Source organism: Urocitellus parryii, chromosome 2, assembly GCF_045843805.1.
Source record: "Urocitellus parryii isolate mUroPar1 chromosome 2, mUroPar1.hap1, whole genome shotgun sequence".
In the NCBI taxonomy this organism is placed as follows: Eukaryota; Metazoa; Chordata; class Mammalia; order Rodentia; family Sciuridae; genus Urocitellus; species Urocitellus parryii.
Window position 1 is genome coordinate 92,514,307 of NC_135532.1, and position 12,493 is coordinate 92,526,799.

Genomic DNA, 12,493 nt, shown 5'->3' on the forward strand with positions numbered 1-12,493 from the left:
ACTACTCAGTGGTGTTGTTTTTTTTTTTAAAGAGAGACAGAGAGAGAGAGAGAAAGAGAGAATTTTTTAATAAATAAATATACATTTTTTTTTCTTTTTTTTTTTTAGTTTTCGGCGGACACAACATCTTTGTATGTGGTGCTGAGGATGGAACCCGGGCCACACGCACACCAGGCGAGCGCACTACCGCTTGAGCCACATCCCCAGCCCCAACTCAGTGGTTTTTTAGTTCTGTATTCACAAGGTTGAGGATATAACCACTACTGAATTTTCAGAATATTTTATTCACCCCAAAACCAAACTGTGTCACCTCTAACAGTCACTATTTGCCACTACCACTGTCTTTAACTACTAACAGAAGCAAGCACTAACCTGCTCGCTCTCTATGGCTCTGCCTGTTCTAACTACTTTATATATATATAGAATCATGTAGTATATGGTCTTTTGTGTCTGATTTATTTCACTTAATGTTTTTAAGAGTCATCTGTATTGTATGTTTTATCAGTACTCTATTCCTTTTTAAGGGCTGAATAAAATTCCAGTGTACAGATATACGTACCATGCTGTGCTTATCCATTTACCCACTGATGGACATGGGTTGTTCCCATGGTCTGGCTATCAGGAATAATGCTAAGAAAATCTATGTACAAGTTTTGTATGAATATACTATTCAATTCTCTTGGGTAAATACCTAGGAGTTAAATGACTAACTACCTTCCCCCCAACCCTGGGTACTTGGGATTAAATCCAGTCACGCTCTACCACTGAGCTACATTCCTAACCCCCTTTTTGAGACAGGGTCTCACTAAGTTGCCCAGGTTAGAATCGAACTTAAGATCCTCCTGTCTCACTCAATCTCCTCAATCACTGGGATTACAAGCAGGTGCCATTGTGCCTGGCTTGGGTTTAACTTTTTGAAGTCTTGCCATATTGTTTCCAAAGCAGCTATACCACTTTACTTCCCCACCAGCAGTGGAGGAGGATTCTAATTTCTCTATACTCCTGTTATTACTTTCACTGTCCATCCTTTTGATTATATCCATCCTAGTGGAAGCTCACATTAATTTTTGCAAGAAATACAAGGATTTCCAAATCTTTGAGAAAAATCAAATCCCAATACAATAAATTTTAGATTCAGGGATAGGATTACTGATATCAGATTATCAGAGGCTAGACACAAAACCATAAGGGTAATACTAGACTGCACGGCCTATCATGGGTCTCATGCTTGGACATCCTGTAAATCAGAAAGCATTTGCAATCTCACTATAGACCAATACTTTTCAACATTCTCTCTTATGTGTACGAGACATAACAGAAAACCACAAACTATTGTCACCAGTACAGGGCATCCTTGCTTCCAAAGGGTTGAGAGAGTTTCAGTCTCTCTTAATTAGTTATGGCCATCTCCAGAAAGATGCATCACTGGGTTTATGTGACACACAGGGGAGGCCACACCTGCAAGGGTAACCCAAGAATACTAATCATCCTCCTGAATTTTAGAAAATGCTTCCCCATGATGTGTCAGGTCTCTAAACATGTCCTGAGTACTTATGCCAGCAGGAAAAGATTATAACTGAAGCTTTGCTTGCCATCCTCTTACCTCTCAGAGGTCTCAAAGGAGAGGCTGGCTTTCTCCTCCTTATGGTCACTGCCACTCCCTGACCGGTGCAGGCTCCGTCGGGAGTGTTTGCGCCGAGGTTGCTCCCGTTCTGATGTGTCATCCTGATCCATGGTCTCACTTTCCACATAAGGGTAGGCCACCAAGTTGATGTAACCATCACTGTCCCCCTCAAAACAGACAGATACCACACCTGTTGAAAAAATGGCAGCCAGTAAACAAATGTCAACAGGCTGGGTCCATGTAGCACAGATTATTAGCATCTGCATTTCCACTGCACACAGGCTTTACTTTCCCTTAACCAAATACTGACTTGATAGAGGAATAGCAGCCAGCAGACATCATCTTTCCAAAAGAAGATGACTACCACCTCTATCCTGATCTGTTGTTTACTCAGATAAATCCCACTTGGTCATGTTGTATTATCATTTTAATATATTGTTGATTTGATCTGCTAAAATTTTGTTCATATGTGTAGGTTCATGAAAAATATTTTATATTTTTTATAATGGGCTTCTAGAATGTGTTTGGAAGTAGTCCCTCTTGAAAATTTCAGAAGAGCTTGCGTAGATAATATTTGGTTTTAATATTTAGCATAATTTAGTAGTGAAGGCATCTGGGCCTGAATTTTTTTAATATTTCTCTTTTTTTAATATTTACTTTTTTAGTTTTAGGTAGACATAATATCTTTATTTTATTTTTATGTGGTGCTGAGAATCGAACCCAGTGCTTCACGCATGCTAGACGAGCGCGCTACCACTTGAGCCACATCCCAGTCCTTTTTCAATATTTCTTTAAAAAAATTTTTTTTTTAGTTGTAGATGGACACAAAAATTTATTTATTTTTATGTGGTGCTAGGAGCAAACCCAGTGCCTCACATGTGCCAGGCAAATGCTCTACCACTGAGCTACAGTCCCAGTCCCCATTGTGGGAATGTTTTTAAACTCCAATTTCAATCTGTTTTATAGAGCAGCTGGGATTACAGGCATGTGCCAATGTGCCTGCTCCACAGCACAATTTACAATATCAAAAACAGTAAATTAGGGGCTAGGATTGTGGTTCAGTGGTAGAGTGCTCATCTAACATGCACAAACAAGGCACTGGGTTCGATCCTCAGCACCACATAAATGTAAAATAAAGATATTGTTGTGTCCACCTAAAACTAAAAAATAAGTATTAAAAACAAACAAATAAAAAAACCCCAGTAAATTACACAGACATAATGATATTAACTAATCTTCAAATTTTGGCAGTTTTCACACTAATTCTGTTTATGGTCTAGGATTTCACATTAATTCTCCTCAGTCTCCTTCCATCTGGAAATATTCCTCAGTCCTTAATGACCACAACACTTTTGAAGAATACTAGTGGTTTTTCTCTAAGATGTTCCTGAATTTGGTTTATCTTGTGTTTCCTCATGATTAAATTGAGGCCATTTATTCTGGGCAGCAACCTGAGTCCTCATCATTTCAGGAGGTATATGCCTTGCTTGTTGTTAACTGTCAATGAACCTTTTATTTATTTATATGCATTGCTGAGAATTGAACCCAGTGCTTGACACATGCTAGGCAAGAGATCTACCACTGAGATACAACCCAGGTCCCATGTCTTGTTACTGGTGATTTAACTTTGATCACTTAGTTAAGATGATATATGTTGGACTTTTCCACTATACAGCTTTTTTCCTGTTGTAATTTATGAGCATTTTATGTGTAGATGCTTTAAGACTCTCTAAATATCCTGTTTCTTACTATACTTTTAGCCCAGTAATTTTAGGATCCATGATGGCTCTTGCTTACTACAATTATTACTGTGTTGTATGCCTACTGGACATTTTGTTTCCATCATTGCTCCTATATTTATTAATTAAAAGGAATTAGAGTTCCATAAGTAAGAACAGTCCCTTCATACTCATCTATCTATCTAGCGTGGATTTATGAATATTTTGTTTAAATTATTCTTGAGTTGGCCACTGGAACTCCTTTAAAGTTGGCTCTTTAAGTACTTTTGACATGCACTTCCATTATTTTTGACAATTTTTTTTAAACTTTCTATCACAGGAATTACTTTTCCTGACAACTCAGAAGCCAATCATTTTACCAAGAAGCTCTGCTTCTTGTAATTGTGAAATGGTAATTAGAAAAATCAAGATGATAGAGTTAGATATATTGATTGCTACAGACTTATCATTGCTATTAAGCCCTTTTAGCAGACAAAGCTAGGAAATACATGTATGAATACTAGCCCATCTATTTATTGCCATATAGTTTTGTTTGTTTGTTTGTTTGTTTTTTGTAGTGCTGGGGACTGAACCCTGTGCACGAGAAGCAAGCACTCTAACAACTAAGCTACATCCCTAGCCCCAATATAGGTGTTTTAAAACTCAATCAAGCTAAGAAAAAAGTACCAATAAGGAGCCAGGCACAGTGGCACATGCCTATAATCCCAGCAGCTCAGGAAGCTGAGGTAAGAGGATCACAGGTTTGAAGCCAGCTTGAACAACTTAGAGAGGCTATACACAACCTAGTAAGACCCTGTCTCAAAATAAAAAAGGGCTGGGATATGGCTCAGTGGTTAAGCACCTTTGGTTCAATCCTTGATACAAAAAAAAAAAAAAAAAAAAAGAAAGAAAAGAAAAAAAAAACCCACCAATAATGTTCCATATCTTGGCAACAGATTTTCATTTATAGTATATCAACCACAATCATCTAGTGTTACTGCTTGTTGTACTAAGGGGGAAGGTCAAAGATTCTGTATATTTATGCAAATAAGATTTGTCTCATTCATTTACCAAGTATTCACTGAGCATCTACTAGATATTAGGTCTTCTGCTTACTAGTGTAAAAGACAAATTAAGGTCTATATTTTCAAAGAGCTTATGTGCTAACGTGAGAAACAAAGAGTAAACATGGACAAAACAATTACAGATTTTGCTAAGTGCTATGAAGAAATTAAGTGAAACCAGGTGCAGTGGCACACACCTATAATACCAGCATCTCAGGAAGCTGAGGCTGGAGGATTGCAAGTTCAAAGCCAGCCTCAGCAACTTAGTGAGGCCCTAAGCAACTCAACAAGACCTGTCTCTAAATAAAATGTAAAAAAGGGCTGGGGAGGGGCTGGAGTTGTGGCTCAGCAGTAGAATGCTGGCCTAGCACATGTGAGACCCTGGATTTGATCCTAAGCACCACATAAAAGTAAATTAATAAAAAAAGGATATTGTGTCCAACTACAACAAAAAACTAAAACATACATTTTTTTAAAAAGGCGGGCTGGGGATGTGACTCAACAGTTAAGCACCCCTGGGTTCAATCCCAAGTATCCCCCCCACCAAAAAAAAAAAAAAAAAAAGAAAGAAAGAAAATTGGAAATATTTACAGAGCGGAACACTTAATATAGGATGATCAGGGAAGGAGTACCTAGGTAGACTGAAGGATGAGGAGAAGTTGTGGACAAAGAACATTCCAAGTCAAGACCCTAAGATTAAAAAAAAAAAAAAGCTTGGGGTATTCTAAAAACTGTTTCACTTCTTTTGGCCAATTAAGAGTTAAGAAACACCAGGTGTGGTAGTTAAGAAGACTTCAATCCCAGCTATTCGGGAGACTGAGGAAAGAAGATAGCAAGTTCAATACCAGCCTCAACAATCAAGCAAGATCCTGTCTCAAAAAGCAAACAAAGAAACAAACAAAAAGGAATGGAGATATAACTCAGTGGCAGAATGACCCTGGATCCAATTCCCCGTAACCCCCCACCAAAAAAATTTTAAGAAACAACCCAATTAAAAAATGATCAAAGGACTTGAATAGACATTTCTCTAAGAAGATATATTATACAAATAGTCAACAGGCACATGAAAAACATGCTTAATTAACATCAGTCACTGGGGAAACGCAAATCACAGGCCCAATCAGAGTTCACTCATAACCACTAGGACAGCTAAGAAAAGAGAAATAAGAACAGAACAGTGCTGGCAAAGCTATAGAGAAATAGGAAACCTCATACACTGCTACTGAGAATGTAAAAAGGTATGACCACTGTGGAAAATAAGTTTGACAATTCCTCAAAAAGAAAATTACAGGACTAGGGCTCAGTGGTAGAGCACTTGCCTGGCAGACATGAGGCCTTTGTTTCAATTCCCAACACCAGTGGGGGGAAAAGGGGATTTTATAAAAACAGAACCTAAAAAAAAAGATTTGGCCTGGTGCAGAGACATGTGCCTCTAATCCCAGTGGCTCAGAAGGCTGAGGCAGGAGGATCATAAGTTCAAAGCCAGCCTCAGCAAAAGTGAGGCTCCAAGTACCTCAGTGAGATCCTGTCTCTAAATAGGACTGGGGATGTGGCTGTGGTTGAGTGCCCCTGATTCAATCTCCAGTATAAAAAAAAAAAAAGAAAAAGAAAAAGAAAAAAATAGTTTATAATGGGCAATCATAAAAATGCATAAATATAAAAATGCATAAGGATCAGATGCTAAAATAAAGTGACTCATTCCAGTAAGTATTCACAGGGTTCTTTCTACAAAATTAACTCACATTTTAAAACATTATTTCTTCCATAAAATGTTAAAGGACTCCCAAGTCCCAGAAATTTCCATAAATTCATTCCCCCAGCACAACAGAGGATCAACAGAGCCTCTTGCTAGCTGTCCAACTGCCCTAACCTGGAAAGCATCAATTTGTCCTTTTCTAGGGCCAGAGACTTTTTCTCTGTCTGCTTCTTTCCTTATCTAAAAACTTTTTTCCCCCTTCTATTAGTGGCAGTTGAACCCTGGGGCACTTTAACACTGAGACACTGGGATTACATGCATGTGCCACCATATCTACCTCCAAATAGGAAATCTTGAAGGCAGCACTGGGTCTTTAAGCTGACTTTTTCTCAGCTTTACCTATTAGTGAGTTCAACCTTCAAGGTCTAAAGACCTTTATGAAAGTTTCGGCTTCTAATTTTGCCTTGTTTAAGTAACTTAGCTGCTTTGACACCAGAAGAAGACGATCATATCACATGTTAAACAAAACAGACAACTGAGTTTATAAGGCCACAGCTGCTACTCTCACAAAAATGGCCATTGACTGACCTTTGTATTCAGGGGTGAACTCCTTCATTTCAGGAGGGAGGGACTCATAGAAGCGCTGTTCCCGGGAGATGAGGGGCTTGCACACAGTGTGGTCGTCGTAGCGCATCATGCTGCTGTGTCCTCCCACCTGGTGGATGAAGGGCTCCAGGAGGACTCCCCGGTCTCCGGCCCGACTTGCGTTCTTGCCATACTGCCCCACTTCCATGGTTTGACAAACACACATTGCGTTGGGGCCCAGTTGCACACTGAGGGCAAAGGATGCAGCATATGAGCCACAAAGGAGAGCTAGGTACAAGGTGCTGGCAAGTTGAAGGCCAATGGTTAGAGTCCACTCAGCTTATTATTCTAGCCTACAGAAAAGAAGACAGGAAAAGGGAATCAAAACATCTGCCAAAGGCTAGAGATATAGCTCAGTGACAGAGCACTTACCTAGCACATATGAGGCCTTGGGTTTGATCCCTAGCACCACCAAAGCCACAACCAAAAAAATATCTGGCAAATCACAGTGTCCTTAGAGCAACCTGAGAGCAGAGCCTGTTTTGTTCCCTACTCTGTGTATCCCAGCATATACAACCCTGCCTAGAACATGAGGACAGTTATAAATTTTTGTTGAATAATGCAACTTTAGTCTTCTCCATCTATCTATCTGTGCACAGAGGCCCATCTTCTTTCCTTAGATCCCTTCTTACTTTCTTGGATTTGATTTTACAGCTACAGTACAGCAGAAGGAGGGTCAAGGAAACAGCTATCAGGAAAGCAACTACCTCAGTTTACTTCTCACTGAAAGATGAAGGGTTTAGAAAAAGCAAATAGAAATTTATTCTGTTCAGGGGCTCTTCCTAACTCAAGAGAAGGGTTTTTGCCTAAGGAATTAGGTCATATTAGCATCCAAACTTCTCTACTAAAGGTGGCAAGGAGGAAAAGTCGTTTAGTGAGTTGCTTTTCCCAGAGGAATTCAGATTTCAGTCTTCTTCTACCTTAAATCTAAGGCTGTCAATTTATAACCATGTCTAACACTTTTCTGTCTCACTTATACCAACCAATGGAGCAGGGAAAAAAATTTTGTACCCAAATAAAAATGTCAATTCTCTCTTAAGAAAATTAAAACATTACCAGATTCCTTAATACTGAATGTATTTTCAGTATTAGGGAATGTACTAAGCAAGACTACATCTAAAAGATTAAGATAAAAAGAGAAAAATAAAGTATTTGTAGAGTTGGAAAGTATAAAACATTATTTTCTGGACCTCATAATTACGGACAATGGGCTACATAGGAACATCACTGTCAAACCACAGAATTTAATCCAAAGCTGCCTGCCTAAGTTAGATGTGGTGGTACACACCTGTATTCCCACATTTTTTAGCCCAATTATCTACTCTCTAGTCCTCTTTCAGAGCAAAGCATCTCCCTGCTGCAGGGAGCTCTCCCAGTCTTCATTCTCTCTAAACCCAAGTCTGGTGCATATAGGTTTCTATGGTGCAATGTGCTAACTCCACCACAGCAATACACCACTGTACTGTCATTTACTCATCTATCATCACCACAAAACCATTCTTTCTTTATTCCAACCAGGGTCCAAGGCATTTTCTAGCACATAATAAATGCTGAAAGAAAGATCTGTCTGAATGAATTAAATAATTCCAGCCACAACAGTGAGTAAAGCACAACATAAAAATAACAGAAACTCCAAGAGCAGATGTAGCAGAAAGTGAGGAAGCAGTTGTAGAGGACCTGCTCCTTAAGGGAGGTCTGGTCAGGGTCTCTGAAGGCATCCACTGTGACAGTAGACTCTAAGTTGGTTTCATAACTTGGCTATGTGAATAAATATGGATACGCACCTATCCTGTATTAGCCAGCTTGTCCTTGCTGTGACCAAAATACCTGACAAAAACAACTGAGAGAGAAAAGTTTAATTTGGCTCACAGTTTCAGAAGCTCAGTCCATGGTCTGCTGGCTCCATTACTCTGAGCCTGAGATTGGCCAGCATCCTTACTCTGGCAGAAGAGCAGGCATGGTGGAAGAAAGCTGCTTAGCTCATGGCAGCCAGGAAGCAAAGAGGGGAGACAAGGACAAAATATATAATCACAAAGGGCATACTGTGTCGGGAGCCACACTGGAAAGAAGCTATGTACACAACTTTAAGTCCTGAGTAAAGAGGTATTGTACAAGTATTGCATCCATTGCAATGCATTTGGACCTTACCTCTGCTCAGACGAGAGGTGAAGCTCCAGGCATAGACACACTCAAGGGGCTGGATTACACCCACTTGTTTGTGGTAACCCTACCCCTTGCCTCATCTGAATGGCTTCTCCCCTATAAAGACCAGGTTCTAGGCGCGCCCCCTCTCTTTCAAGCCTGCCTTGCCACCCTTGTGGGAGCTATAGCTGAGGAGCAGTCACTGAACCCAAAAAGGTACTTTCTGTGTCTGTCTTTATTTAATCACCCAAAATTCACTTGGAGTGACCCTGACCAATTTAGTTGTGTGTTACAACAACACCCCACCTGCCTAGAGTTACCAGCTAGTAATCGATTAAAATTGTTAACCCATCATATGGATTAGTTCACTGATTAGGTCATGGGATCCCATAATCTAATCATTTCACCTCTGAACATTCCTGCATTGTCCATCACATGAGTTTATTGGGGGACACCTCATATCCAAAGCATAATATGCTGACTTAAAATTCTTAATACCAAAGCATAGTACAGCTGGGTCATATGGTGGTTCTCTTCCCAGGCTTGAGGAACCAACATATTGATTTCTATAATGGGTATACTTATTTACAATACCACTGGTGTATATATGTGTTCCTTTTTCCCCCACATCCTTGTTGGTATTACTATTATTTGTATTAATGATGAATGCCATTCTAAATGGAGTGAGATGAAATTTCAGTGTAGCTCTGATATGCATTTCCCTGACTTCTAAAGACATTGAACATTTTTTCATATACTTGTTGCCCATTTGTATTTCTTCTTTTGAGAAGTGCCTGTATTATCCATTTATTGACTGGGTTATTGGGGGTGTGTTTGGAGGGCAGATTTTTTTCTACAAATGTTGATGCTAGAGTAAGAATGGCTCAGGTAACAGTGATCCTGGTGATTGATGTTCCCCCATTCAGAGAGGAAAAGTGTTTCAATTAGTTATTTTGACTACTAGAAGGTTATATTAAAATTGTTAGTCTATTCCTCTGGAGTTCCAGATTTCTACCATGGTGCCTATTAGTTTAAGCTCCCTAACCTACAATGTTTCTCCTATGTTTTTTTTTTTTTTTTTTTTAAGAGAGAGGAGAGAGAGGAGAGAGAGAGAGAGAGAGAGAGAGAGAGAGAGAGAGAGAGAGAGAGAGAGAGAGAATTTTCAATATTTATTTTTTAGTTCTCGGCAGACACAACATCTTTGTTGGTATGTGGTGCTGAGGATCGAACCCGGGCCGCACGCATGCCAGGCGAGCACGCTACCTACCGCTTGAGCCACATCCCCAGCCCCTATGTTTGTTTTCAAACACTTTGGTTCCACATTTTAACATAATTATCGCATATAAAAGGAAGGAGATTAATTACAAAAAGAACGTGCTGATTGGCTTCTCACTGATAAACTGCAACAAATGGAAATAAATTTGCACTACAAAAATACTAGTTACAGCAGTTAGGTTGACTTTCTAATTATTGCAACCAACTCCTTGAATACACAACTGAACTCCAAAATGAATTATCTCTATTCAAGCAAAATGAAGTTTCTAAATGTTGCTGAAATTGTATATTAATTTGTTTTCCTTTCCTTTTTTTTTTTTTTTTTTTAGTATTGGGGATTGAACACAGGGACACTTAAAGACTGAGATACAACCCTGGCCCTTTTTTTTTTTTTTTGAGCCAGTAGCTGAAGCTGGCTTTGAACTTGCATTCTTCCTACCTCAGCCTCCCAAATCACTGGGATTAAAGGCATAAGCCACAATGCCTAGCTGTTTTCCTTTTTCAAAGCAAGAACTGTTGGTGAGATAAAATGACTTTTAGGCTTTATGGTTTATGGTTTGCAAACTAATAAATGGGATATGTAATTCTGTAAAAGAAATGAAAATAAATTGTGATTATATATGTATGTATGTGTGTATATATATATATTTTATACATATAGTGGAATACTTTAAAAAAATGAAAAGGAATCAACCACTGCCACTACCCAATACTGATGAATCTTTGAAATGTTACTGTAAATTAAGCTAGAAAACTGAATCTTTAATGTATAAAATTACATTACGACCTCCAACAATACTCCACTAATTTCTAATCATATTAAGGAACTAAATGTACAAAATAAAACCTCACGCATGGCATGATGTAGCAAGAAAATATTCTAGGGGCTGAGGACGTGGCTCAAGTAGTAGTATGCTCGCCTAACATGCGTGAGGCACTGGGTTTGATTCTCAGCACCACATAAAAATAAAATAAGGATATTGTGTCCACCTAAAACTAAAAAATAAATATTAAAAAAAGAAAATATTCTAGACATCAGAGGTCATGTAGTATAATTCTACTTATACAAAATTCAAAACAACAGTAGTACTCTAGGTAAAATACTGATTGAGAGGCACACATGACATTGTTATATACTATAAATATTCACTAAGTTATGCACACTGATTTGTGAAATGTTATTATAAGTTAACAGCATCCCCTCTCTATATATCAGCAAAAAAATAAATTAGAAATGAAAGCCACTTAAATATATCCCATTCACAACAGCAACCAAAACTATATACAATATCTATAATTTTTTTCTTTTTTTTTATATTTGGAATTGAATCCAGGGGCACTTAATCACTGAGTCACATCCCTAGCACTTTTTAAAATTTTTTATTTAGAAACAAGGTTTTGTTAAGTTGCTTTAGAGCCTTGCTAAATTGTGAGGCTGACTTTCAACTTGCAAACCTCCTGCCTCAGTCTCCCAAGCCACTGGCTTTAATTTATTATTATTATTATTATTATTATTCTGGCAGGGGGTGGTGTTGGGGGGCCCACCAGGGATTGAACTCAAGGGGACTCGACCACTGCACCACATCCCCAGCTCTATTTTGTATCTTGAGATAGGGTCTCATGGAGTGGCTAAGACCTTCTCTAAATGACTGAACCTGGCTTTTAACTCGAGGTTCTCCTACCTCTGCCTCCAGAGCTGCTGGGATTACAGCCCCTGCACCTCGCTGTAATTTCTTGAAAAATAATCTAGACCAACAATAAAATGTTTCTGAAGGATCTAAAAGAAGACATTTGTGTAAAGGAACACTCAATATTGAAATACAATGTAATTTCAATTAAAATCCAAGAGGATTTTCCTTTCTTTTGCAGTGTTGAAGACTGAATTCAGGGCCTCATGACTTAAAAACAGTGGGTGAAAGATGGGGGCATAGCTCAGTGGTAGAATCCTTGCCAGGTTTTAATCCCCAATGCCTCAAAAAACAAAAACCAGCGTGACATTTTGGAAGACAAGCAAAGAGATTCAACAAATATTGGGAATGGTGTGTATAAATTGAGGTGGTATTTAAAATCCCATTTCATCAACCAGAAAAAGATCATTAATTCACAAATGGAGCTAGAAAATTGGACTACTTCCAACAGTAATAATTTCCCAACATAAAGGAATGTAATGTACAAATAAAACTTACTTTAGGGTAATTAGGAAAATGTAATGCCTTTTGACAACATTAGAGAAAATTCCATAAACAAGACATAGGACACACAAACCAAAATGGAAAGCTCTGGCAAATTAGACTGTGTTAAAATGATTTAAATGTTAACATCTTTTATT

At 38.5% G+C, this 12,493-nt stretch overlaps 1 protein-coding gene across 4 annotated transcripts in view; it reads right to left on the minus strand.

Moving 5' to 3' along the window:
• Ip6k1 (inositol hexakisphosphate kinase 1) overlaps positions 1-12,493 on the minus strand; it is a 59,544-nt gene that overhangs the window by 10,040 nt on the left and 37,011 nt on the right. For 2 of the 4 annotated variants that reach the window (XM_077795258.1, XM_077795259.1), the window contains 2 exons: positions 6,691-6,935; positions 1,604-1,814 (listed from right to left, as the gene is read on the minus strand). In XM_077795258.1, coding sequence (XP_077651384.1) covers positions 1,604-1,814; positions 6,691-6,913 — 434 coding nt within the window. In that variant the 5' untranslated portion in view covers positions 6,914-6,935. Of the gene's footprint in view, positions 1-1,603; positions 1,815-6,690; positions 7,041-12,493 lie in introns of all 4 variants that reach the window. The other 2 variants (XM_077795257.1, XM_026383758.2) reach the window with 1 other exon arrangement.